Source organism: Balearica regulorum, chromosome 2 (assembly GCF_011004875.1).
Source record: "Balearica regulorum gibbericeps isolate bBalReg1 chromosome 2, bBalReg1.pri, whole genome shotgun sequence".
NCBI lineage: Eukaryota > Metazoa > Chordata > Aves > Gruiformes > Gruidae > Balearica > Balearica regulorum.
In genome coordinates, this window is record NC_046185.1 from 72,191,472 (window position 1) to 72,217,479 (window position 26,008).

General features: G+C 37.9%; 1 protein-coding gene across 5 annotated transcripts in view; it reads left to right on the top strand.

The window, feature by feature from the left end:
• Positions 1-26,008, top strand: part of PTPN3 (protein tyrosine phosphatase non-receptor type 3) — a 178,781-nt gene that overhangs the window by 82,674 nt on the left and 70,099 nt on the right. For 2 of the 5 annotated variants that reach the window (XM_075744676.1, XM_075744678.1), the window contains exons 3-9: positions 3,054-3,161; positions 3,336-3,378; positions 4,434-4,512; positions 5,896-5,940; positions 6,862-6,914; positions 18,243-18,363; positions 22,981-23,068. In XM_075744676.1, the coding sequence (XP_075600791.1) occupies positions 3,054-3,161; positions 3,336-3,378; positions 4,434-4,512; positions 5,896-5,940; positions 6,862-6,914; positions 18,243-18,363; positions 22,981-23,068 (537 nt within the window). Of the gene's footprint in view, positions 1-3,053; positions 3,162-3,320; positions 3,379-4,433; positions 4,513-5,895; positions 5,941-6,861; positions 6,915-18,242; positions 18,364-22,980; positions 23,069-26,008 lie in introns of those variants that run through there. The other 3 variants (XM_075744677.1, XM_075744680.1, XM_075744681.1) reach the window with 2 other exon arrangements.

Here is a 26,008-nt window from a genome sequence, read left to right on the forward strand (position 1 = left end):
GAAACTTTAACCATTTAAAATGACATTTTGCACTTAGTTTAGATTTCTGGAGTGGGTGCTTGATCTAGGCACTGTGGAAGAAACTTTGTGTTTTTAATACCAGGGAGCAAGAACTGGAGCCACGGAAAAGTAGTTTTGGAAATTGCTTTTGATAAGAAATGTGGAAAGGAGGAAGAGGAGGAGGAAATAGTGGGTATGTAGGTGGAGGAGACTAGTACTGGCTGAGCAGCTGGGTTTAGGGTTGGGAGACCCATGGGAACATTGCAAAGAGAACTGCAACTGCTGAGCAAGAATGTTGTAGCAGGGACCTTCCTTGTCTTTACAGGGAAGCAGTGAAGAGGCTTAGCAGTTCATGTGTGCTGGGGAGAGAGGGGAGATGCAGTTGTGCAAGGGTGAAGGCATCTGAATTAGGGTGAAGGACCAGAAGCATGAAAAATGAGAAGGGAATTAGGAGATAATGCTGTTACAAAGAAAGGAGACTGAAGGGAGTCAGAAATGTTGAAACTCAGAGAGAAAATTAGCAGAAGAATCTGCCCTCTGTGGTCTTCTCCTGCCCCATTTGTAATGAAACCTGAGGTGCCTGAACACTTTCTTTCAATAAAGTGTATGTCTTATCCCCTGTAATTAATTACTGCTTTTGGTCACAGTATAACTTCAGTTACTCATTTAGCTCATGTCAGAATTATGCATCATAGATGTGCAATTAGGCTTCTCAGTTGTGCAGGTGTGACATGATGTCACTTGAAAGTGTTTTAACATTCTGCTTATAAAAACACAACCCTGGGGAAATGAATATGGTATGTACAGTAAGGCAGTGCTAAAAATGAATGTGTTCACACCAGGAAATGCCTGTTATTTCAGAGGGTTAAGGTGGCATCTGCTGTTTTCATAGGCCCTCTTGTGTACCTATATGGATAATCTCTGATAGCAAATCTCAGTTTTCATAGCGGAGCCCACCTCATTGATGGTGCTGGACAGAACTGCCTGACGGATGCACGGCACTGTGGCTGTGCGTGACAAGGAATGCTTGGTCACGTGGTCCTTACCTGTCACTGAGATTTCGGTTTCTAAGCTGGATCTAGGTCTACACTATTTCAGAAAAAAAATTTTGTTTGATCAGTGCCGTGGTTTGAATATCCCAAGGAACAGCAGCCTGTTGGAAAGGAAGGGAGTAGGACTGTGCAGCTGGGGAAGGAGGAGGGGACAGAGCTGCTGCTTTTTGATGGCTGTACAGACTTCAATTGGACACGCTTTTATTGTGACAGCTGTTTGTTGTGGAAGTTAAACAAGATGGGAGACTGCTGGAGGGGAAAGGGTAGTCTCATACATAAGACAGTCAAGTGTAGCCTACATTGTTTTCTTCATATGTGGCTTTGCTCTAGAAAAATGGACACAGCTTTTCACAGGAGGCCAATAGCTGGCTGTTACCTGACCTTGCATCTGCAGCCTGATGTAGAAACACTAAGCATTCAAATCACAAATGACCTACTAGGAGTTCTGCTCTAGCAGTAGGAAGTGTTGGGTAATATTCCGTCCTCCAGAATAAGGTCCTCAAGTGGGTGTCTTTTGCTTGAATCTTTTTTCTTCTTTTCCCATCTTTTAAATAGGAAGAATGCTTTTATGAGATAAGGAAAGACTATGGAATATGTTACAATTTAAAGCATTCAATTACAACAGTCTGGTACCCTGTTTGAAAAAAAAAGATAAATCTGTCTTCTGAACAGGACTTGAGTGTTGTGTAAAACAAGGTCTAGACAAAGCAAATTGAATACAACATTGTGTTCTTGGCTTATTAAGTGAGAACTTCTATGCACTGAGTAAGACTGGGGCCATCCACAAAAATGTGGTCATTATCATGCTTATACACTAAGTCCTTTGTTTCAAGAGATTTTTTTTTAAGAAATGAAGAAATTTGTTTAAGAAATCAGAACTTAATTTTTAAGAAATTTGTTTCAGAACAAAGTGCTTCTCTTTTGCAGCCTAAATACTTTTCCTGTGGTAAACTTTTTTTAATTTGTATGTGTGCAGTTTATTTCTGCTTTTAGGAGTGAGATTTAGAAGATGATGTGAAAAATTAGTTTGCTATAATTTTTTGCATAGACAAGATACCAAGCGAACTGGCCTGATTTTTGTTCTGTCCAGCAATTTTGTATATAAAAAATCTAGACCTGAAATGCCATACAGCTTTGCAAGCTATTTATTATGTATTAGCATGTTTAGGATTGCAGTCTTATTGAGGGGATTTTGTTTGTTTGTTTTTGTGGTTGGGTTTTTTTTTAATGGAATTGGTTCACAGTGTTCCATGGGAAAAGTTGGTTAATCTGCTCTCCACAGTGCCGTGGAATGGAGATACTTGTTTGGTTTGGGGAAAATTATACTGTGCTTACGCTTCTGGATCTCCGTTGCCTGTGTAATTCCCTGTTCTTCTGTGACACTCACCTTGAGGGACACGTCTAGGCAGAAAGTGGGGGTGGCTAAATGGCAGCTGAGCATGTGGAGGCTGAGGGGCGGGTGGGAGTTCGAGCTGAAGTACAGGATCTTATGGCTGGAGCACAGCATCCTCCTCCTTTTTTTTCCTCCCCATCCCGGTATATACTTTGAGTTTTGACAGCTGATGTGGAAGCAGAGCGCGCCGCTTTGGTGGTGACAGCAGGGGCCAGAGCAGCCCCATGTGGCAGTCAGCCATCCTTGCAGGGTACAGCTCCGGAGAACGGCATTGCTCCTAAAGACTGCTGTCAGGGGAGAGCTCGTCTGCTTAAAATTGAACTGCTGGACTGACCTCAAGGGCTCGAGTTCATGTCAATTCATATTATGCAATTTCACATGCCTGATGTATTTTGGAAAGAAAGCTTCTTTTTTAAAAAAAAAAAAAAACACCACAAAACTTTTATCAGATTAAAGTTCTTATTACTGAGAAACTTTGAACCAATGGATGAGCAGCTATTTTTATTTGTGAGTTATATTTTTTTAAAAAACAAATTAATTCCAAGTAATTGTATCTTAAAATGTGTTAGTGTTGCAGAGTTTCACTTCTAAAGTTTTCTTGTTTTCAGAAACAAGACACTGGACAGATTTTGTTGGATATGACCTATAACCAATTGGGTGTGACGGAGAAGGAATATTTTGGTTTACAACAAAATGAAACTTCAGTAGATTCGCCTGTAAGTATAGTAAATAATAGATGTGTGTGCGTGTATATATGTGTATACATATATGCACACATATATTCATACACCTGTATGTATACACACATATACATGCACACACATACACATAAATAAACAGTATTTATTTGTGAATATTTTTAATCCATCTAATAGTTTTTCATTTCACAGCGATGGCTTGAACCAAACAAACCTATTAGAAAACAGTTAAAAGGTAAGACTTGTTTTTAATATCTTGCTTGTAACTGTGTAGTCTTGCTTGTCTGTGTTCTTGTGACTGGAATAAATACATTTCTTGTAAATTAGTGTGTCCAGATGGTAGATTTTCTTTAAGAGCAGCAAGTCTTATCTCTGCCAGTTTTTCAGCAGAGCTTTCTACATCTCTTACTGCTACCTGAGTGCTAATAAGACCCCATAGGTCACTAACCTTGATGCTGGAATATCATCTGAACCTGCCTTCTGAACAGTGTTGGACATCGTGGCCATGAAAGCAGTACTCTTATCGTGGTGCCAGTAAATCCCTCCTGACAGGGAAGATACAGAAGAGGGGTTTTGATCGAGGGAAGTGGAGCCAGTTTCACGTCTCAAGTAGAATAAGAAAAAAATAACTTTATGCTTGTTTTTAACAACAACTAAACAAAAAAACCCCAACACTGCACACTTCCAAGTGCCTGTGTTGTTTTAGTATGTCTTGTTTATAAACAGCTTTGGGTAACACAGAATGCTTACCCAGAAAGACAGGCTGGCCAGCACGAGCCTGCCAGAGAGCAGATTCGGACTGAGTGACACTGTCCCGATTTGTGCTGTGAAACTTGAGCTATGTTTTTCAGCTCTCTTATTTCTACCATATGCTGTAGATTGTGTATGAATTGAAATAAAAATACATGAAGTTAACACAGTGAACTTCTGTTAATTTCTTGGTTTTATAAGTAAGATAGAGTTGAGCATTATCTCAGTTGAGATGCTTCAAATATGTTTGCTCCTTTTTTCTCTTCTAATATCTGTGAGGCAAAGATAATTAAGTAATGCCTTTTATGTAAATTAGCATATACAAAGTACTTTAAATGAAAGCATCACAATATTTGAGAGTGTTTTGTTCTCATAGTTTCTGTTGGGGGATCAGGAGAGAGTTCTCGTGGTTTCTTTTATTTTCATGAGAAAAACACATGAGATTTCTATGTGGTAATTTTTCTATAAGTATAGAAGTAAAATCCTTGGGCGTGTTTTTCTTTAAACAAAAAATTGATTTGCTCTTCTAAAATATTGCAGGAGGTTTTCCCTGCACCCTTCGTTTTCGCGTAAGGTTTTTTATACCTGATCCTAACACACTTCAGCAAGAACAAACCAGGTAACTTCTGTTTTGATATTTGCTTCCATGAACTAAGAATGTGTAAAGCCCTCCTTTCCCATCTCTGCAGCTTGGCAGAGATGTAACTCTTTGTATTAAATGTGTTTGGAATTGACAGCTTGATGCGAGGCTCGTAACAAATGGTTTCTGTTATACACAGCCCACAACTCCAAAATACAGCCAGAGTATAAACTAGTACAAAGATGGCAGTTGGTTTATTTGCACCTTAGATTCTTTTTTTCAGTCCTTTGTTGCTTGAATTACTTGCCTATTGCATTTTTTCTCCTTTTCTGATCCTTTGATTAATCAGACGCAATGATTAAAAAATAGGGAAGTTCAGTGATTAAGCTGCCTGCGTGCCCTAAGTCTCTGGTTGGAAGTTTTGTATTAACACTGAGTCGGTTTTGAACATGTGTAGTAGATTTAATGCTGAGGGCATGGGAGGGTGGGGTTTATTTTGTTTCAGGAAGAACAGATAACAGTTCTTGTTTTCTAGTTTGCCCATTACTTATGATATGCAAAGTTCTATAACACTTCAGTTTATAGTAGATGTTTAAAATTTTCTTTTTTAACCTATATCTGAGTTTTTGAGGTGATGGGTGGGGTACATGAATTGTAAGCAATTTTCAATTAACTTGTGACAAGCCTTTAATTATATACTAGTTTGTTCAGTGCACGTGATTTGGAATTCAGAATTCACAGGCACTCATCTGGCATTTTTGTAACATTTGTGTAACATTTTCATTGTTAATATCAGTGACTTGAGAATATTAGTCGTACAGCATGTAGTAAGCTGTTCTGTAGTTTTTAACTGAAATTATTCAAAGACCTGGTCTTCATGGTTCTTAACATCCCAACTGTCCAGTATCACTATAAAGTAACGTTGTCAAACACACTAATAAAAGCAAGACTGAACTACTCATGGAGAATTATTTAAGAGCTTTTTGTCAGCATATGCTATTTGAGAAATGTCTCATCCTTCATTCAGTAGTTCCAAGATAGACTGTCAAAGCTTGGGGTTGAGGTTTTTTGCTTGTTTTTTTCTGTGATTTTTTTTTTTTAAACAGTTACATCCAAGATGAATATTCCTGGGAGAAAGAGAGCCCAGTTCTGTAATGGTTTGGGTTTTGTAGTGGTCGTTGTGGTATTAATACTGTGGTCTTGGAATTGTTGTACAGACTGCCAAAGGTCTTTAAAACTGGTGTGAGAGTGAGTGGGTGTATGATTGCACATTTGCAAATGCCAGTAAGCTTTATTCATCTGTTTGTATAGTTTGCCAGGAAATCTAATAAAATAAAACTAATACATGTAACCATTTAAACCATACCTTTTAAATGTGAAGATAAATGTACGTTTGTTTGTCTTCAAAAAAATCTTTTCTAGGCACTTATTCTTCCTGCAATTGAAGACTGATATTGTGGAAGGAAGGTAATAAGAATCTTCAGTTTCTCTATAATTCTTTCTAAAATAAAATTTTAAAAAACTAACGAAACAAAAAAGACTTTTTCTGAGGGTATCATTGCTATAAAAATGTACCTTGTGAAATATTGCTTTAAAAGAAAATCAAATAGCTAGGAAACGTTACAAATATTCACATAGCTCACTTAAGAACAGTTTAGAAGTCTGTGGCAAACGAGCTGTAGGAGATGCTGTGTGTCAGCAAGTACAATGCCAGCCTGAGAGATCTTTGTGCCAGGCGTGGTATTCCAAACGTGGGGACCTGCTGTCTGGTACGGTAATCAGGAGGGAGTAGCAAATGGCAGTTCATGCTATTGTTGCTCATGATTTCAGAGTTATATGCCCTGTATGGTGGGCATATACACAGTGGTTCCTTTCCCTGCGATTCCTGTGTGTTTGTATGTTTTAAAAAAAGAGGAAAAAGGTGGTCCCGGGTATTTGCTGGCAAGTGTAAATTGCCTTAACGCGTTGGCTTTTTTCTCCTATGGAGTCAGTTTTGGTCATGAGATCAGAGCTGTCTTTGTGCTTGGCATTTGGCTAATTTTAGTGTTTGTGTCTAGTTTTAAATACACCAGACTGCGGTTATTAAAATAATGTCCAGAGCCCCATAAAAATCCTTTCGTCTTTTGCTTTCCCAATTAAGTATCCGGCAAGAATATGAGCATGTCCTTTTAGGACTAGTTACTTCCATTCACTTAAGAAGCTGTTACGCAGCAACTAGCTTTTAATGTCCAGTCCTACTGTGCTCTGGCAATCAAACTTTGTAAGAACAAAATCAGATCCTCTTTGAAGATAAATGAGTCTTCGTGTACTGAACTAATTGCAGAGACATTGTTAACGATATATTTACACAGCCTATGTCTAAAAAAAAATATTTTCCCCTCTTTCCAGGTTGTCATGCCCTATTAATTCTGCTGTTGTCCTGGCGTCGTATGCAGTACAATGTAAGTAATAACAAGTTGTTGTTTTGTTAGTAAATGTATTTGACCGACTACTGCTGTTCGGCACTGAAAAATAAGGAAAGATTTCTTTTCTTATCTATTTGTGTGGAATATTCAAAATGCTGCAGGTGATGCTTTGTAAAGAAGGTGCAGGTTGTTAAAGCAGCCTTCGGAAAGTATAAATAGAAAAAGCGCACTTGTTAGGTCTGTCAAAAAAAAAAAGTTGGTACAAGAATAACATAGGTCTTATTTATGTGTGGTTGCACTGCTGACAAAAAAGGCAGTTTTTCATTGTCATTGGAAACAAAATAATTAAACTTGCTGTATGTTACAATAGCTACAGGAAAGCATTCCAGGGAAATAAGAGATCACCTGGAGAACAGTTAAGGGGAAGTTAAACTCATGATTAAGAAACTGCAATGTTCTTATGTTTTTTCAGAGAATTTGGTTTGTTAGCCATGTAAAACTGTCTGGCACTTTGCAATACGTTTAAGGTAACTCTATGTACAAGAACTTACATCTTTGTCATCTGCCTGCAACTGGCAAAAAGGAATTCTAAGGGTAATATTGGAAACATATCTTCTGTCAGAAAACCCAAATGGAGCCTGATCCTATGCCTTACAGGCATCCTAAATAGATAGTGAAAATCAGCTGGAGAATGACCTTTCTCATTGAAGAAACAAAAAAAAAAAACAGGTTGAGGGTTTAGTGGAGTTTGTATATTTGTAAAAATGATTGTCAGGGGAAAGCATATTAGAATAGTTGTGTGATTATTTGGCTGATGGATATTTATCCCATTTCTTTATGGAAAGGCTAGCAAGGTCCATAGAAATGATTGAGGTAATTCTTGCTTGAAATAAGGACCCAGCTAAATAATTCAAATATGGTTTTTGAAGGAAAAAGTGATAAACTGTTGATATCCATGAAAATCCCAAGTGACTATGAAACATTCACTTACATGAATTAAGTGTTTCATATGTTGTGCCCTGTTATTAAATGGAACTTTAAACACATTCAAGCTTAGTAAGAACGGTTGAAACCAGCACAAGTTTTCCATAGTGGACAGAAGTCTCAGTTTTGTTGCCAAAGAAAATGTGTCCCTGCTCTTGTATCTCTGGCGCACAGGGGGACACTTGAGGGCTGAAACTTTAGGATTGCTAAATGCAATGTTGCTGACCCAGTTGTGCTAAAGCACAGAAATACAAAAGCACACTGAAGAGTGCAAATATTTTATCACAAAGTGAACCTTAACATGATTTTAAAAATTAATTATGCCACAGGTAGTGTACCCCAAGTCCCAAAGTAATTCCTGTTTCCCCTTCAGTTTTATGACAGTTCCCTTTTTAGTGCTTTGGATAGCTACTAATGCAGTTACTTGTACTTAAGGAGAACAACAGAAGGTCAGTGAAGATTGTGGGAGGGTGCTAGTGTGTTTTAATCTTTCACTTTCCTGGTGGATTCTGGAATTTCCCATGCAGCTATTTGCCTGGTTTTCCTAACTGATGATAGTGCTACTATTATCAGGTTTTTTGGATTTTTTTTAATTAAAAAAACCAAACAACAAAACCTTACTTTTTTTCCTTGCTGAACACCTCTGTTGCTGGTTGTATGATACCTATATCTATTCTCTGCATTGGCAAAGAATGAAATATTAAATACAAAGAAGTATTCCTTTAAATTTGAAAAAAAAAAGTTTTGTTTTTTGTTACCGGATTGTTGCAACTTACCTAAAGCTGAAGGCATAGGAAAGACCTTCTGAAATCTGAGTGTGTAGGTCTCCGTATCTAGTCATGTTTTCTAGGATTCTTGTCAAATTAAATTCTTCTGATTAGTTTTCTTTTGGTGTTTTAATTTCTAATCGTACTTACTAAGGAGCGTTGACGTTCTTGGATGTGTGGTATCTGCTTATTAAAAAGCCACTGTCTGAAGTTGCCATGGATCGGCTCTACCTGAGCTGTTTCTTATTACTGCCGCTGCTTGGTGGTTTTCAGGCTGCTCCCTCTTTCTGTAACTTCCCTTGTATGCAGAAGGGGAAATCATCGTTGTCTGACAAATTTATGGTTATTTATTTAAAAGGTGGAGCAGTTGTTACTGGCAGAAGGGCTGAGGCAGATGTCTTTCATCACGCATGAAGTCTGATGTTTGATATTTCTGCTCTTGCTTTTTAACTGTAGTTTTCACATGTGGCAGTTGTATGGTTGACCTTTGCAGGCTTTGTCTGAGTTTTGCAAAGAGACAGTGCTGATGTCTGTTGTGCTGCTGGAGTGCTGCTTTTCTGTATTGCCCTTTCCACAGGTGTGTGGGTTCAGCACTGCAATTCTGAAATAAAGCTCTGACATGTTACTCCGCACCGTTGTGGTGCACACACCCTGTGTTGTCTGGTGGTGCTAAGCTATAGAGGAATACAAGTGGGTGTGAATACTGTGTCTAACTAGCATGTGACTAAACTTGATTACGAATACAGTTCAGACAGTTGAAGAATAAGTTGTTTGTTATCAGTAAATGTGCTTTGTGACAGAAATGATCAGTGGATTTTGAAATCCTTTTTTAAGGAGAACTTACTAAGGTGCGTTTCAAATACTTTCAAAGTCATTAAGTCTGAAGGATACTCTCGTACTGAAAAAAAAAATCTGATGATAGATTGTACATCTTGGTCTTTACCAGTGTAAAATGGGAATGTTGTACAGCCTATAAAATTAAATAAGGGACCTATGCAGTGTGTGTATCATATTTTATTTAAAATGTCACAAAGCTGATTTAGCACCCCTTGTTTTTATCACTTTGTGTAGTAAGTTCCCATTTGCAGAACAGTATTGAAATGAATAACTATTGGTATGTAAGAAGTCCCATGGGTTTGGTGGGAATCTGCTCTTATGTGCATAAATCCTTTGCTGGGTTAGGACTCGAATCTGAAGCACAGCAACAAAGCCAACAAAAGATGTTATGAATACTTTTAAGCTTTCTTTTTCCTGAGCGTCAGTTGCTCAGTGATTCATTATGATGAAGTCTTTCTCTTACCTCCTGTGATATTGTTCCTCTCTCAGCTCTGTTTTGAGAACCAAGAGATTTCTCTAGCATGCTGCTGTCTAGCTCTGGGAGTTTGTTCAGGAAGGGGCTGACTGATTGCTTGGGATTCAAATGGTCTTCAACCTCTTCTAAGAAGAAGAAGGCTGGCAAGGGCGAGGATTCAAGGAAAGCTGAGCTTAGTGTGCAAGCCCCTCAGGAACTAGGCATAAGAGAGTGTTAGAATTTTTGGAACACCAGAAGGCCGAGATCCCAGAGGAGAAGATGGACTGTAAGATTTAGAGGAACATCAACAGCAGCTCCACAGTGAGAGTCACACCACGTAATTCCCCCATCAACTTCCTACCTGACTCTTCTAACTTGCATTCATTTTGCCCCTCTTTCTTTTTATAGAAATTACATTGAAACCTCTGACTTCCTAATTTATGGAAACCTGCCTCTTTTCATAGCTAGCATTTGGGGATTTTTCCACGCCTATGCTTTTTTGAAGTGAAATAGTGCTCAGAAGGACATCGCATACACTGAGAGATTTGCTCAGAGGTCAGTCACAGTCCTGCTACTCTTCAGGGCACCTGTAGCCCTTATGCCTGTGACTCAAAATCAGACTGGATGAACAAAGAGAAATTTGACCCGAATTTCCAGTGTTTGAAATTATTTACCAGATGTGTTGGGTAGCCTGAGGATTGTGTGCAGGTCCCATCTGCTCTTCCAAAGCCTGCAGCAATGCTGTTCAGTTACAGGTACCTTTTATCATGTCCCACAGTAGCTGCCATCAGCAGTACCGGTGTGTTATCTGTGTGATGGTGATGAAACTCCCAATACAAGAAGCTGGAGACATTAATTGACATACATGCCCATTTTCTTCTACGTGGTTCACTGTGGTTCATGATTGCCTGTTCTTGAGCTTGCTAGCATCTCTTTGTACAACAGCTCTTCTAAGACTGTCCTGATAGTTTATATACAACATCTCCCCAGCTGTTTCGGACTGTTTTCCCTTAATTATATGTTACGATTGTGCTAGGCAATGCAGAGGCCACTTCAGGAGTTCATTACTTCATGTATTGTTTGTCTGGGGTTTTTCCGCTATGCCACAAATAATTTTCTGAGTCTGTAACACTTCAAAGTACAGTGCTGTAATCTCTGGAGTGGAGAACCCCAGACTGGGATATTGGCCAGGGCTGTAGCTAAAGGAGCTGACTTTCTACAGTGTCTCATAGACTTGTTACTATTCTTCTGTATTCTCAAGGTGGATGAACCTATTAAATATTTTTGTGTAGTATAACTAAAAAGGGGAAAATAATTACCCAAGGTCAAAGTCCATTATTACCCAAGGTCAGTATTATACTCATGATAATTAGTGATGAATACTGAGAGACAACATACGTGACAGAAGATCAGAGTAGTTTCAGAATGCATTATTTCTGCAAAACCTCTTAATGTTTTGGGAGTACTGATAACTATTCCCTTAAGTCTTTTATCCTCATTCTTTTTCAAAATGAATACTCTTTGTACTTTGGATTATGCTTTGCTTTTCTCAATACCTTTGCTGATTGTGACTGTATGGTTTCTGAAGTACATGTTGTATTTAAGATGCAGAAATAGCAACTCAATATAACATATTTTTGAATTTTCTTCCTTTTCCTTGTGATTTTTTTAATTGTTGTTTAACTGCAGCTGGGTTTTAAGCTGCTTATTTTTAATTTTTTTTTTTTTTTAAATAAAAGGTAATAAAATGACTGACTCACTTTTTCATTCTGGAGTGTTAATAGATCACTTGGAGACCATCATTGTATACATATAGTGGGCATATTTTTCTACAAATGTTCCTTTGATTTTATTAATGCTTGATTTCTCATTCTGTCTTACCATGAAGTGACTAGCTGTCATAAGTGGTTATAAGCAGCTATTTACAGCCATGTCTAGATTGAAACTTTTTTTCTAAGGGTTCTTGAATGTGAAGCATTATTTCCTTTTACAGAACAGTTTAGTTTTATCCACATGGTAGGTAGTTCTATTTGTCCAGTATGGACATCATATGTACTTATTCAGCGGTCGCGTAGATTAGAATTCATGCTCTCGTCCTTATTTGGATATAGGTTTCACTGGTGCTGCAACACCTTTCCTTCTCTCAACATCCACTTTTGGTGGTTTTGGTCCTTTTTGGAGTCTCTCTCTGATAACCATTTTCAACACAGTGTCTTTAATCTCTATATTTACATTGAATTAGCTCATTTCAATGCTCCTTTGTAGTCTCTCTTTAAGTATTTACATTTTTATGTTGGTTCTTTGAAACTGAATTCTGCTGTAGTGGATTATTTTCTGATGCCAGAAGCATTTTCATACCTGAATACTTCATGGTTACTGTTGAGAAACAGTAACTGCTTTAGTTTATGCTATGCAGTACATCATCTTTCTTCTGTTCTCTATTTTTGCCAAGAAGCTATCACTTAAAATATTGAAACTGATTGAACTGTGCTGATTAGGAAGTATCTATTCTTTTTGTACCTCAGTGTTCATATGAAGATAAATTTATCATTAGCCTTTAATATTATATTTCACTCTCATCTCAGCACGTCAGTCATTATTGCTGTCCAAATTTGGAGACTGGTCATGTGACTCTAACTATATTTTAATCCTATGTTTCAGTGTTATACCTGAGGATTTTTATTCCTTGATAAAAGTTAAATTAGTTATATAATGTGTATGCTAGGCTTGCCCCATTGTTTGGTTATTTTCTGTTTCACTTGGAACCTGATCTGCTTATGTAATTATCCTCTTTCAAAACCAGGCGACTGAGTTCACTCTTGTGCTTTACTCACGTCACCTAAAATATTCAATCCTGCAAAAAGTTAGGAATTCCATGTGAAACTACTTGATTTTTTTTTTTCTGGTATGCTTTTCAGGTCTTTAGAAAGTTGATATTAAACCTGTTTTCAAGGACTAGCTTTTGTAGGCATTCCTTTGAACCAAATTGTCCATATTATGTATAACTGATTTACCATGAAGCTTAGCGAATGAACCATTCATACACTTGCCTGCTGACATCTATGGTTACTTGGAATGCCCATATGCAAAAATAGGTTCTGGTGCTATTACTTTGTATGCAAACTTTTTAATTAATGTTTACAAGCAAACTCTGTAGAATTGGAGACTGTGGAGGGTTGACCCTGGCAGAGGGCCAGGTGCCCACCAGAGCCACTCTGTCACTCCCATCCTTCATTAGACAGGGGAGAAAAAGTACAACAAAAAGCTTATGGGTCGAGATAAGGACAGGGAGAGATCACTCACTAATTATCGTCACGAGCAAAACAGACTGAACTTAGAGAGGGAATTCATCTAATTTATTATTAGGCAAAACAGAGTAGAGGAATGAGAAATAAAACCAAATCTTAAAACACCTCCCCCCACCCCTCCCATCTTCCTGGGCTCAACTTCACTCCTGGCTTCAACCTCCGCCCCCCCCCAGCAGCACAGGGGGATGGGGAATGGGGGTTACAGTCAGTTCATCACACGGTGTTTCTGCTGCTTCTTCCTCCTCAGGGGGAGGACTCCTCCCATCGTTCCCCTGCTCCAACATGGAGTCCCTTTCACGGGAGACAGTCCTTCACAAACTTCTCCAACGTGACTCTCTCCCACAGGCTACAGTCCTTCACAAACTGCTCCAGCGTGGGTCTCTTCCGTGTGGTGCAGACCTTCAGGAGCAAACTGCTCCAGCGTGGGGTCCCCCACAGGGTCACAAGTCCTGTCAGCAAACCCACTATGGCGTGGGCTCCTCTCTCCACGGGGCCACAGGTTCTGCCAGAAGCTTGCTCCAGCGTGGGCTTCCCACAGGCCACAGCCTCCTTCAGGTGCCTCCACCTGCTCCAGCATGGGGTCCTCCACGAGCTGCAGGTGGAATCTCTACATCCCCTCATCCTTCCTCCATGGGCTGCAGGGGGACAGCCTGCTTCACCGTGGTCTTCACCACAGGCTGCAGGGGGATCTCTGCTCTTGTGCCTGGAGCACCTCCTGCCCCTCCTTCTGCACTGACCTTGGTGTCTGCAGAGTTTCTTACATCTTCTCACTCCTCTCTCCGGCTGCAAAAGCTCTAACTGTTTTTCTCTTTCTTAACTATGTTATCACAGAGGTGCTGATGGGCTTGGGCTTGGCCTTGGCCAGGGGCGGGTCTGTCTTGGAGCCGGCTGGCATTGGCTCTGTCAGACACAGGGGAAGCTTCTAGCAGCTTCTCACAGAAGCCACCCCTGTAGCCCCCCCCGCTACCAAACCCTTGCCACGCAAGCCCAACACAGAGACCAACTTGTCTTCTGTACCTTGAAGGTTATCACATAGATGGGAAGCAGAAATCGGTTCTTTAAGTTATACAAAGCTGAAGGCTTCTCTTTTCTACCATTGTTTTCTGGGGCTGCCTGTGGAAATTGGGCCAGATTGAAATGATGGTATTTGGGTACCGTTAGCATTCAAAACCAACAACAAAATTAATTTCTAAAACTGGAACCAAACAAATAATTGTCTTGGTTGTGTAGCAGAAAGCTCAGATGTAAAAAATAACTTAATGTAAGTAAGAACCACAGGCAAAAGTATCTTGGAAGGGGCTTCTTTAAAGTCAGATCAGGTTGCTCAGGGCCTTTCCAGTTCAGTTTTGCATTTCCGATGCTGAAATTTCTATTGTCTGTCATCCTTTTCATTTGTAACTCAAGGAAAAGTCTGGCTCTGTTTTTCTTGCACCATCTCTTTGGGGTAGTGGAAGACAGAAAGGAGATCAGTGCTGCCTTTCCCTAACATGTAAGCTGACTGACCAATGGTTTCTTGGAAGAAACCACTGAATAAATGAAACCTCAGTAATTATTGTAAGGAGTTGTAGGCATCAATGGCTTTTTTGCTTCCACATATATCCCTCTATAAAGCTCTCATTTATTTCTCTCTCTCTTCTTTGTTTTTTTTTTTTTTTTCCCTTAATGCAGCAATATATCTGGTACTCAAGCTTCTCTATCTAGGACAGATGCATGTGTACTTGTAAAATTCCTGTTGAAATCTATCAGTGCTACATAAATACACTTGTTCTTGGTCTTCCCTTCCTCTGTATCTGAATTTTACAAAAACGTGTCAGTTATTTTCATTTTAATTTGTCCTCTTCTTTGATGCCTTCCTGCACAAAAGTCTTCTGCTGCCACGAGACAGAGATAAAACTATATACCCACCACATTGTTCTAACGGAAGAAATTCTTTTTACAAAGTCTGAAGAAAAGATGACTTGTTTAGGCTTCAATAAGGCATAGGCAGTTTGTATCCTGTGTAAACATATACGATCTCAAGATTTTTATTTGTTTTTCAAGCATTTATAAATTCTTACTCTATTGAGATCTTGTACAACTACTGTTTTCATAGATCAACATGGGACTTAATCCATGGAAAATTATTCTGTGGCTACTTGGCTATTACACTATTCTTTTACTAAGAGTTATAAAACAAATGTCCTCTTTTTATTGAATGTGGCCTTCTAAATGAATGGTCCATCATGTTTGCTTCTTTAAAGCCTTTCATATTAGATATAGTACTCTAAAATACAAGAATCTGTTACTCAACTGTTTGGGTTTTTTAACTCCTCCTTGATTCCAGTTTCTTCCATTTTACTCTATATTCTTTCCCAGTTCTAATGAATTAAAGAGCAACAGTTGGCTGGAATAGAGAAAGGTAAAAATAGGCTTTTTTTAATTCTAACTTTACCCTCATTGAATCAGTACTGCTGGCTCATGTGAGCAGAAGCTATGTCAGGAGAAACTCAGATTAGAAATAGGTCTTTAATGTTTCCTGCCCCTCTGCTGTCTTCTGGAGAAATCCAGTAAAGAGGTGAAAACCTCAGGGGTTTTTCTTCTTACTGAGGTCTTGATATGCCCTAACTTTTTTTTTTCCTACTTGGATAATTAAATCCTGCACAAGATCAGTAGTCTTCCAAGATGTCTACTAACCAGCATTTATAGTTTCTCTTCAACTGTGACAGTTGGCTGGGGAGTTGGAGAAGCAAGTAGTACTCTGAACTGCTCCCCTTGTTGACATGACCTCAGGTAGCTAGGAGAAAGAAGAAGAGTGACAAGAGCAACCTTCATATTTGGAAGATGAAAAAGAAAACTCTACCTCATAATGTATGAAGGAACAGAAGTTGCCCTCTTTAGAGAAGGTAAAACTACAGTAAAAATATTTTTACCTAATGCAAATAAAATTGAAGTGGACAATTACGTTGTCTTATTCCTGGCAATCTGGTCTCTTCCCATTGACAAGGATGTAATTCAAGCTAGCTGCAGCAAACCTTAAAAATGTAGACTGTATTTCATAGAAAAGATGGGTTATGTTAATGGCTAATAAAGGGAAAAAAGTCTTCAATCAACTGCCGTCATCTATGAAATTGTGTGTTTTACACTGTTATTAACATACCTGCTTTATTCAAAAAGTTTTTATTTTTTTGTTTTTATTGTTACTGCCTTAGCTTTAGTCTTGGCAGAGACTTGGACTTTTGTTACTATAAAGGTATTCTTAAAAATTATTTCAGTTTCTTGTTATACTTCTGGATCTTCTGTCTTATGGGTTTGTTTGTTTGTTTTGTTTTCTTCTGCAGAGATGTATTTTTTGACAGATGTGTTCAAATATGTGTTTTGGTTCTAATGGTAAATATTTAGTCTTTTGCCAGCCATTTTGCTAACTAATTTAAAATTCAGCCTACCTTTAAAAAGAAATGGCTAAGCATTGCAGGAATATGTGCATTCAAAATAAATTACTGTTTATCATACTACTTTTTTTATTTAAATATTTCCCTTGATGCTGACAATTAGGTGTGCAACTATGTTAGCCTCTGATCGAATTTGGCTGGGAATTGTTTTATATCACAGAGGTTCCATTTTCTAGGCCATAAAAATCATGCTTTTTAATATGTAAGTGGCAAATATTAGTTATCTGCATTACAGAAACTGCATAGTTACTGTAGCTCTACGTTATTTCTGAATTCACCAACTTCCCTTTCTCCCCTCAACCTGAATCGTTTAAATGACTCTTTTATACTCTGCATTTTCTGGAAAATAATGGTAATAATGTTGTTCCTAAAAGTATGCTCTCTAACTTTGATTTAGTTGAGAGGCTTTCTACGCTGAATTGTTTGCAGTCTATACAAGTACTTTCTTTTGTGCTTATTTACAAGTCATACAAATCACTTCTGTGAAGCTCAGGGAAAAGGCAGAGTAGTACAAATTCTAGTGATTTGCTTAAACATACCAGCATTTTCAGAGTTTAGTCTCTTCAACCATTTCATGAAAACACAGAGTTCATGAAATAAGGGGTTTGAATTACTTGCTTAATTGAAACTAGGTAAATTTGTGGCAAATAGGCAAGTACTTTATTTGAAGCAACCTCCCTGCTTCCCCAAACCTTGCATCTTTGTAACAAGTAAAACATTTCCAGGATATAAACTTATGAAGACCTAGCTTTTAAAGAAAACTTGCATAGACTGAGGCTATAAACTTATGGTCATTTATACTTTCATTTCTTTTCAGATATACTGCCAACTGTGGATATAAATTAGCTTTTGTCTAGTGACTATTGAAAAATATCTACTAATTAGTATAGTTTTTTGAAAGGATAGAGTTTTGACGATTTTTTTTTTTTATTATTTTTTTTAGTTTATTTGGCTGTAAATGTATATTTACTTTTGGTAATACCTTGGTAACGCTATGTGTAAATCAGCAGTTATTTCTTGTGCTTTGTTAAGTAACTCATGTTCAGCTGAGGCAAGATTAACAATTGAATTGTTAGGAAAGAGCCACACTTGGTAGTTTGAACAGTTTTTACCTGACTGTGAAGAATAGCTGTTTTCTAAGTGACAGATCTAGTTGAAGACTTCTAGTATGCTATAGTCAAGTAAATGTATATTCATTGATATCATTTGCTATCTCTTACTGAAGCACTTTGGTTTCCTCTAACATTACAGTACTCCGTGTCTGTGCCAACATGGCATGTAATGCCTGTCTGGCGGTGTTACAGCTTGTGATGCAAAAGTGGGGCTATATAGGTAACTAACTGAAGTACTGGATCATTCAGTGCCTAAGATTATAGTTATGGTAAGCGTATTTTAAAAAAAAAATCTTTTTTTTCCTGATGTCATAGAGTTCTCTGTGTTCAGCGGTGCTTGACTTTTGGGAAATAATTTGTAATTCCTGCATTTCCACATATGTGTACGTGTTTTAATGAGGAGAAGGAATTCCTGCTAAATAATAATCAAGTAACTATGAAAACTTCGTGTATATGTTTCTTGTTCCCTAACAGCACAACTTGGAGACTATAACGCTTCAATACATCATTCGGGATATCTGTCAAATTACAACTTTATACCCGAGCAGAACAAAGATTTTCTTACCAAAGTAGAATCACTACATGAGCAACACAGGTAATGCTAACTTTTGGTTCTCTCTCACGTCTTGAGTTTTTAAAGGAAGAAAAAAAAAAAAAGAAAGATGCCAAAAGGAAGACTTGAGTTCTTAGTAGTTTCAGCACAACAGACAGTTTTACTTCAGATGAAATACTTGGTTTTATCATGTAGGTGCTGAACTAATATTCAGAGTATGATGCCAGTGTTTTAAAATGTTAAAATAAATTTCTAGCTATAACGACCAGTAGATCAGTTAACATTACAAATGATTAATGGCAACCATGTAGAACACTGTACTAGATGTTAGGGGATTTTTTGGATCAAAGACACTCGACCATTTGTCAAATCCTATAGACTTTTTTGTCTATTTATGGAAAAAAAAAACCTGACCATGAAACGCTTCAATTAACATTGTGCTTTCTCGCCACTCACCTGAGTGTAATATAAACTCTACAACAGATTATTCCAGTCAGTCCGCTGCCAATTACTCTTTCTGACCCTGCTGATTTGTCTCTTGTAAGACTGCAACTTTAGAATTAGTGGTGGTGATCAGATACTCACAGCCTGAATGCAAATCTGCCAACCTAAGAAATTGTATTTGAGCAAATGAAATCCAGATCTCTATGGACTTGTTCTGTCTGTCTGTATCTTTACTGCCGCAGAGCTGGTTGCCCACTCTCCTACTTTCTTTTGATTTATACCCTGAAATATCTCCATTTTCATCTCCTCCTGATATTCCTCGACATTTTTTTCTTTTTTGTCATCTTTCAGCACCGTCACCTCTCCCTCTTGTTTCTTTACTACTTTACTGCCAGCGGGTGTAGTGAGTAGATCTGAACTTCATGTCCCATTTCTGGGGTGAAAGAGAAATAACCACTGAAATCCACCCGCAGCTATTCCTTCTTTGTGGGTACTGATCTGGACTACTTTCCAGCAGTTCGTGTTCAGGAACGTAGCAGCTGAGGCCTCTACTCCTTCCAATTAATTTGCAGTTTCCGGTAGGCTCAGGAGTTTTCTAGAGGGGAAATTGTAGACAGGCGTGAATAAATCTGCATGCCCTTAGGAAGCAATCGTCTTGAAGACCACTGAGGGAAGTTTCTGAAGTCTTCAAGTGATTGGGTTGAACTCGTGTATTTAGGGCTATCATAGCCAGAGATACAAAACTGGTTATGTCCTGCAGAGAAAAGGCTAGAATTTATGATTGGTCCAGAAAAAGGTATAGTGAGGTCTGTTGGAAATATTCCTTTATTTTCTGAGTCCTTTCAGTGAAATCGTCGATTTCATTGACTGCTTTTGGTACAGTGAAGCCTTGATGACTGAGAAGTTTAACTGCTGTATTTTAATTCACATAGGTCATGATAATAGAAGTTCTGAATAAAAATACTTCAGTAGACTGGACTGGGAAAAATGTTTCTTTATTGTTTTAACACCTGTTTTTTTTTTTTTTTTTTTTGAAACTTAGCTCTCCAGGCCTATTTATTTTGGAACGCAGGGAGAGGTAGACACATTATTGTATATCCTGGCAGTATTTCTTGCATACTCCTTTGGCATTCATAGTGAATATTTATGTCTGAGGCATGGTTTTAACACACTTGACGTGTATGGTTCTGGTGTTCACCAGGCCTTCTGAGAATGAAAGACAGAAAGGGAGAATTTCTTCTTACAGTTTGTGGAGAACAGTGTTGTTTTGGAATGAGATTTCGGATGATCTGGAGTAAACAATATTTGCTGTGGACCATACATGATATCTGTAAATTATTATCCCTTTTAAATTAGCATTCTTAGACTACAGGATTGCAAAGCCAGCCCTATAAACATCTTTTTTTTTTTTTTTTTTTTTCCCCATTCTTTAGTGTCTATCCTTTAGGAAACTTTCACAAAGGAAAAATAAAAGGCTGGAATTGCTGAAACACGATACATACTTGAGAAGCTATGTTATGTCTTGTATGTTGTAGCTGAATGCAAGATTTTTTTATTTATTTTTTTATATTGTTTTTCAAAATCTGAGAAAGTAGTTCTATGAACATGTTCATATCAGACACTATTCAGTCGACAGTAAGCAGCTGTTGAGAAAGCAACTGTTGTCATATTGAACTGGTAGAGCTTCACAAGTCTTCCTTCTGTTTTTATTCCTAAATCCATAGGGGGAATTTTTCTGTATGTAGTCTGTTCTAACAAGGTTTTCTTACTGGTTTTTGCTTAGTACATTAGCAGCCTGAAGTCTTAGGATGTGGATATTATCCAAATCGGTAATGTTTTTGTAGTGCTTGCTACATTTAGCCATCAGTTTGAGGAGAAGGATGCATTTGAAACTTTATATGATGCTTATATTCCAGACGATATTTGTTAGCCCTTGGGTATTAACAGCTATAAAAATTGGAAGGAGACACCAAGACCAGTTTCCTCTTGCCTGTTTGTCTTGCCAAGTAACGACCACCTGCTTAGGGACCTCAAGGTTTCATTTTATCTCTAATTGAGTAGGGAGGTGTAACAACAAGAAAAAAGACTTTAATCTGTGCTGAGATACTTTTTCTTGTTGACCATTCAAGACACAAGGCTTGACTGGTCTGGTGCAGACAGTGTATGCAAATGGAGAATGAAAATTTGCAGACATATCTCGTTGGTATGCAACAGACTTTCCCCACCTTTCTGAACAAAGTTCTTGATCAAAATTTAAAAGATTATAATATACTCTTGCAAACAAATTCAGCATCCTGTTGGCTAATAAAAGTAATTTTGTGGTTTTTTTCTTTGTGACATAATGAAAGAGATAAGGTCTACTAATGCTTTTCAAAACCCAGGTGACAGTTGTCACCATAGATGTAGGTCTGAGTAAGCAGTTTATCTCAGGATGGTGACAAACAGCTCTTTTTTTTTTTTTCTTTGCTCTTTTTTCCAATATTGTGACATCCTCAAGCCACGCTGCTGGCAATGCTTTCCACTTCAAGGTAATTTTCAGTTTCATGAAGATTGATGTAATATTTCCTAGAGTGGCTGTTTCAGGGCATAGTATTTTGATGGCCTGGAATTTGAAAGGATGGATGTTAATTGGAAGTAATAGCTGTCTACCGTTTGAGGTCAAGCCTCTTTTAAAAATAAGAATTGCTGCCTTATGAGGAATGCCTTTGGATCTGGAGTTCTTAACACAATGCTGTGTCAGCTTTTTAGAGGTTGTATTTGAAGTGCGTTTGATGAATGTAATTTTATGTGTGTTGGTTTGGATGCTCACCTAACAAAGAGTTGCAGATACAATAGGATGGTATTGGATGTCTTTTCTACTTAGATATGTGTAGATATTACATGCATTCCTCAGCCTCTATTCTTGCAGTTACTTGAACACGCTGCAGTGCCTGAATCGCTGGTCTGTGCTGTGAGCCCGGGATCACTGTGGGCACAGCACAACGTCAATAGGCTATGGCATTTTCCTGGTTAGAGCTGCCTCTTGTCTGATCAGTTCTCGACTAGTCTTCACCCTGCAATTTCTTGGAAGGGGCTACTTTCATTATCATGCCTAAAGAATCTTGTTGAGGCCACACTGCATTCCTCTCAGATGAATAATTAGTAGGCTGCATGGGAGAACCAGCTAGGTAGGGATTACTGTTGGATTCTTTGGTTTTTTAGAACTCCTAGTAGATTCCAAGTAGCCCTTCCATGAAGATATGTAATCTGTTTGTAGCCCTTCCGTGAAGATATGTAATCTGTTTGTTCAAGATGTGGAGATTTTTGAGTTTTTGTCTCCGGGGGAAAAAAAAATCAATCTCAGCATCGTAGAAGCTTTCTAGAAGACCAGAATGTGTCTTGCAGCACATTTCACGTCTAACAGTGGGTGAAAATAGTATTATAGGACTTGTAGATAAACTCAGATGGCTTTTCCTCAGTGAGTTTCATAACTTCAACTTATTTAATCTTAGAATCATAGAATCATAGAATCATAGAATGGTTTGGGTTGGAAGGGACCTCAAAGATCATCTAGTTCCAAACCCCCCCCCCCCCGCCACAGGCAGGGACACCCTCCACTAGACCAGGTTGCCCAAAGCCCCATCCAACCTGGCCTTGAACACTGCCAGGGATGGGGCATCCACAACCTCTCTGGGCAACCTGTTCCAGTGCCTCACCACTCTAACAATAAAGAATTTCTTTCTAATATCTAATCTAAATCGACCCTCCTTCAGCTTAAACCCATTACCCCTTGTCCTGTCGCTACATTCCCTCATAAACAGTCCCTCACTGTTCTTCTTTCTCTCCTTATTTTTTTAGTACCTTCCTGCTTCTAATCTTTCTTCTAACTTACCTTCTTCTGAGAGACTATGCAATATAGAATATTTACAGATACATCATCTTGTTATAAAGGAAGCTTTTATAGGGAAATTGTTTCCTGATCCCTTTAAACAAAACAAATACAAATTATTTTTCTAAAAAGAACTGGTCCAAAATGGCTAAGGTAATAACATTGTGTACAATTTGCTAGATTTTTGAGAGGAGTTTAGGAAAGTGAAGAACTCATGGTACTGGTTAATGAGTTTTATTTGTCAGACACCAGGTTGTGGGATTTTTCTGGTTTTCTGCATTTGGAATAAATACAATATCTTGTCTTTTATTTTTGACTATGGTCCATATTTTTTTCCCCTCTTTTAGTGGCCTCAAGCAATCTGAAGCAGAGTCCTGCTACATAAATATAGCACGAACACTTGAATTCTATGGAGTGGAATTGCACAGTGGTAGGGTATGTTTACATTGTGATTTTTCACTTGGAAAAAAAAATATATCTGCTTTTTTTACATTAACTTAATAGCAGTAAAACCAGTAGCATTTAAGCATTGACTTTATCATGTGTTATTTTTAATCAAAGAGTTGGGTAATTTTACAGTAATTCTGTGTAACATAGGTGCTGGAATTTCAACCAAATAAACTAGATCTCCTCAAAAGAGCAACAACGTATTTTTAAGATAAATTGTTTCAGTACTGCAATATATTTTGCTTAATAATTTTACTAAAGTTTATTAATGTCTTAGCATGAAAGAAAATGAATACTGTAGTGCTATGATGTAGTTGGCAGGTGTTTTAAATTTACTTTCTCTGGATTCCTAACAGTGTTAAGAGTATAGAGGGGGTTTTGTGTGGTTTTTTTTTAATTCCTGTATTCCCTGACTCCAGGCTAAATCTAAGCAGTATTTAACAGCATGGAAGATGACCACTAAAAATGTATTTGAAATCTTTCAGATACAGGGTGTGCATTGATTAGAAGCATGTCCTAGTATTTCACCGGCTACTGGGATTTAATTGTATGATTACACTAGCTGTCTGAAATGAATCCCCCAAATACTTTTTCTGTCACCTTTCTGCTGCATTGAAGAACCCTTTACTGTCACCCTTGAGATTTCCCTACATGCCCTTAATTTGATCAGTCTATGCTTTTCAACTTCTGTTGTAGCCTAGTATTTTGATAAGCCAACTTAAGTTCAGCAACTTTCACCATGAGGCTATTCTCTTAACATTCATGGGATGCTGTTTGTGGAAGTTCTTCAATTTCCAGCCTCCCTCCTGAGTTGTAGGCTGCTGAACTACATCCAGGATGTCAGTAGTGGTCATACCAGAGCCAAGTAGTAAGGATAGTTTAGAGTGGGTTCAGACATTTTCAACTAAATGAAATTTCATTGCGGTGTATTGGGCTGCTCTGAGTAGAAATACCTTCTGGAAATATTTGCTTAAACAGCGTATTTTTATTTTTTTTTCCAATGACTGAGGCTCATAGGTTGTCAGAATATTAGTCGTGAGCCACTACTCTGCCTGACACAAAACTGTATAATCTGAATCAAATAGAATACAGATTTGAATCAAAGCCTTCTCTATTCCAGGCTGCTACGATGTAGACTGTCTTGCTACTGTTTCAATCCAAATTAATATTTTTATCACAATACAATTTTTCTGAAGGATGAAAATATTTGAAGTGGTCTGTTTTTTTCTGGCTCTTGAACTGGACATCTAGAGAATTAGAAGCTGCTAGGAGGGAATAGAAAGCAAAATAGAAAATGTTATACCACTTTTTAAATCTATGCTTTGTTTAGTACTGCTTTTATATCACCCCTCAAGTTTTGTCAGATCCCAGTGCTTTGAACGGATTTAGCAGGGACTAGTTAAACTGCAGCTTTTTGAGAGGCTTTATCTCTGTGGATCCTTACGATTCATCTCTTTGCTGCTGAAATAGTCTTAAGCCTCTTAGATCGTATATGGCAGAGGAACCAGGTAACACCTGGCTTTTATACTAATGAGAAAAAGAAGCTGGTGCTCCTCTACTGGTGGTTGAGAGTGGGATATTTTTGAGTAATGTTTCTTGAAGAACAGGTGAATATCTAGTTTCCTTAATTTTAATGTTTTATGGTGCAAAGTTAAATATTTTGCAGAAGTCGACTCTGAGCTTTCTTTTTAGCAACTTGCTAAACATGAAAGTTCTATTAGTGAATTAATCTGAGCTCAGTTCTCATCTGCTTTTCTCTGAGGTTAAATTTGACCTGCTAAAATTGTAATATTAAAAAACGAAATAGTATTAAGAAATGCAGGAGAATGAATTGAATACCTTTAAACTGTATTGAGATTTCTTGGATTTCTAATCCCCCTTTGACTCTGGACCACTATCTCATCTGCTCAATAATTAGTCTGTTGTTAACTCATCTTTCATTTTTACTCAGAGAGAGGAAGATAGGAAATTTATAGAATCAATATTATTTCCATACCTGCAGAAATCCAGATGGTAATCGTAAATGAAATCAAATGTGAATCGGTATTTAACTAGCTAGATGCCTGGTAGGATCATTTTTCTTTGTAATTTTTTCAATGATTATAAATGAACAGGTAAAAAGAAAAGTATATGCATGTCATTTCTTAGTTGTGCAATTTAAGGGCATAGATATTTTGAAAGGGAAATAACTGCACATCTGCATCATCTTTCTTTTGGGAGGCCCTCTTCCTTTATGCCAGTCCAAAATCTCTTTTCAGATTTCTTAGGTTTAACACAAGAGAATTCATTATAACAAATAGCATGGGAGGTTAGTGTTTTGGACTGGGGCAGAGGGGGATGGGGAATGGACTTTGTTCTGACAAAGCTGCTGAAGAAAATGGAGTAGTTTAGCCTAATTAATCCCTATCAAGTGCTTAGCTAATACTTTATTTCTGCTTAATCATGTAGGTTTTCAGCTTTTTCTCCTTCAGTTGTTTTTTTCTTCACATTATTGATTTTTAAATCAGGAACCTGGAATAAGCTCCATGTGCCAATAATACAGGTTTCTGCCCTGCTGTAGGTTGGCTCTATCATGGCAGGGGCAGCTAAATTACATAGAGTTCGTCTCCTGAAATACCTTGGTTTTCTCCCCAGGTGTTAAAGGGGTGCAATTCTAGATTCCTGTAATATGCTGGCATAAACTTCTGATGGAGATTCAACCAGCTCCTCTAGCAGCAGTTCTTGGCAAAGCAGGGCAGTAGGTTGCTGAGAATTATTAATAATTTCAGCTGATTCTGGGCTACCGGGATGTTAAGTGTATTTGGACTGCTACCTACCTAATGATTTGCTTTTATTATACTCTGAGGTAGGACTGATATTCCTCTCACCTTGTCAGTATTCAGTGTTAATGCACTATGTATTAAATAGGCTATGCTCATTCTCTATGAA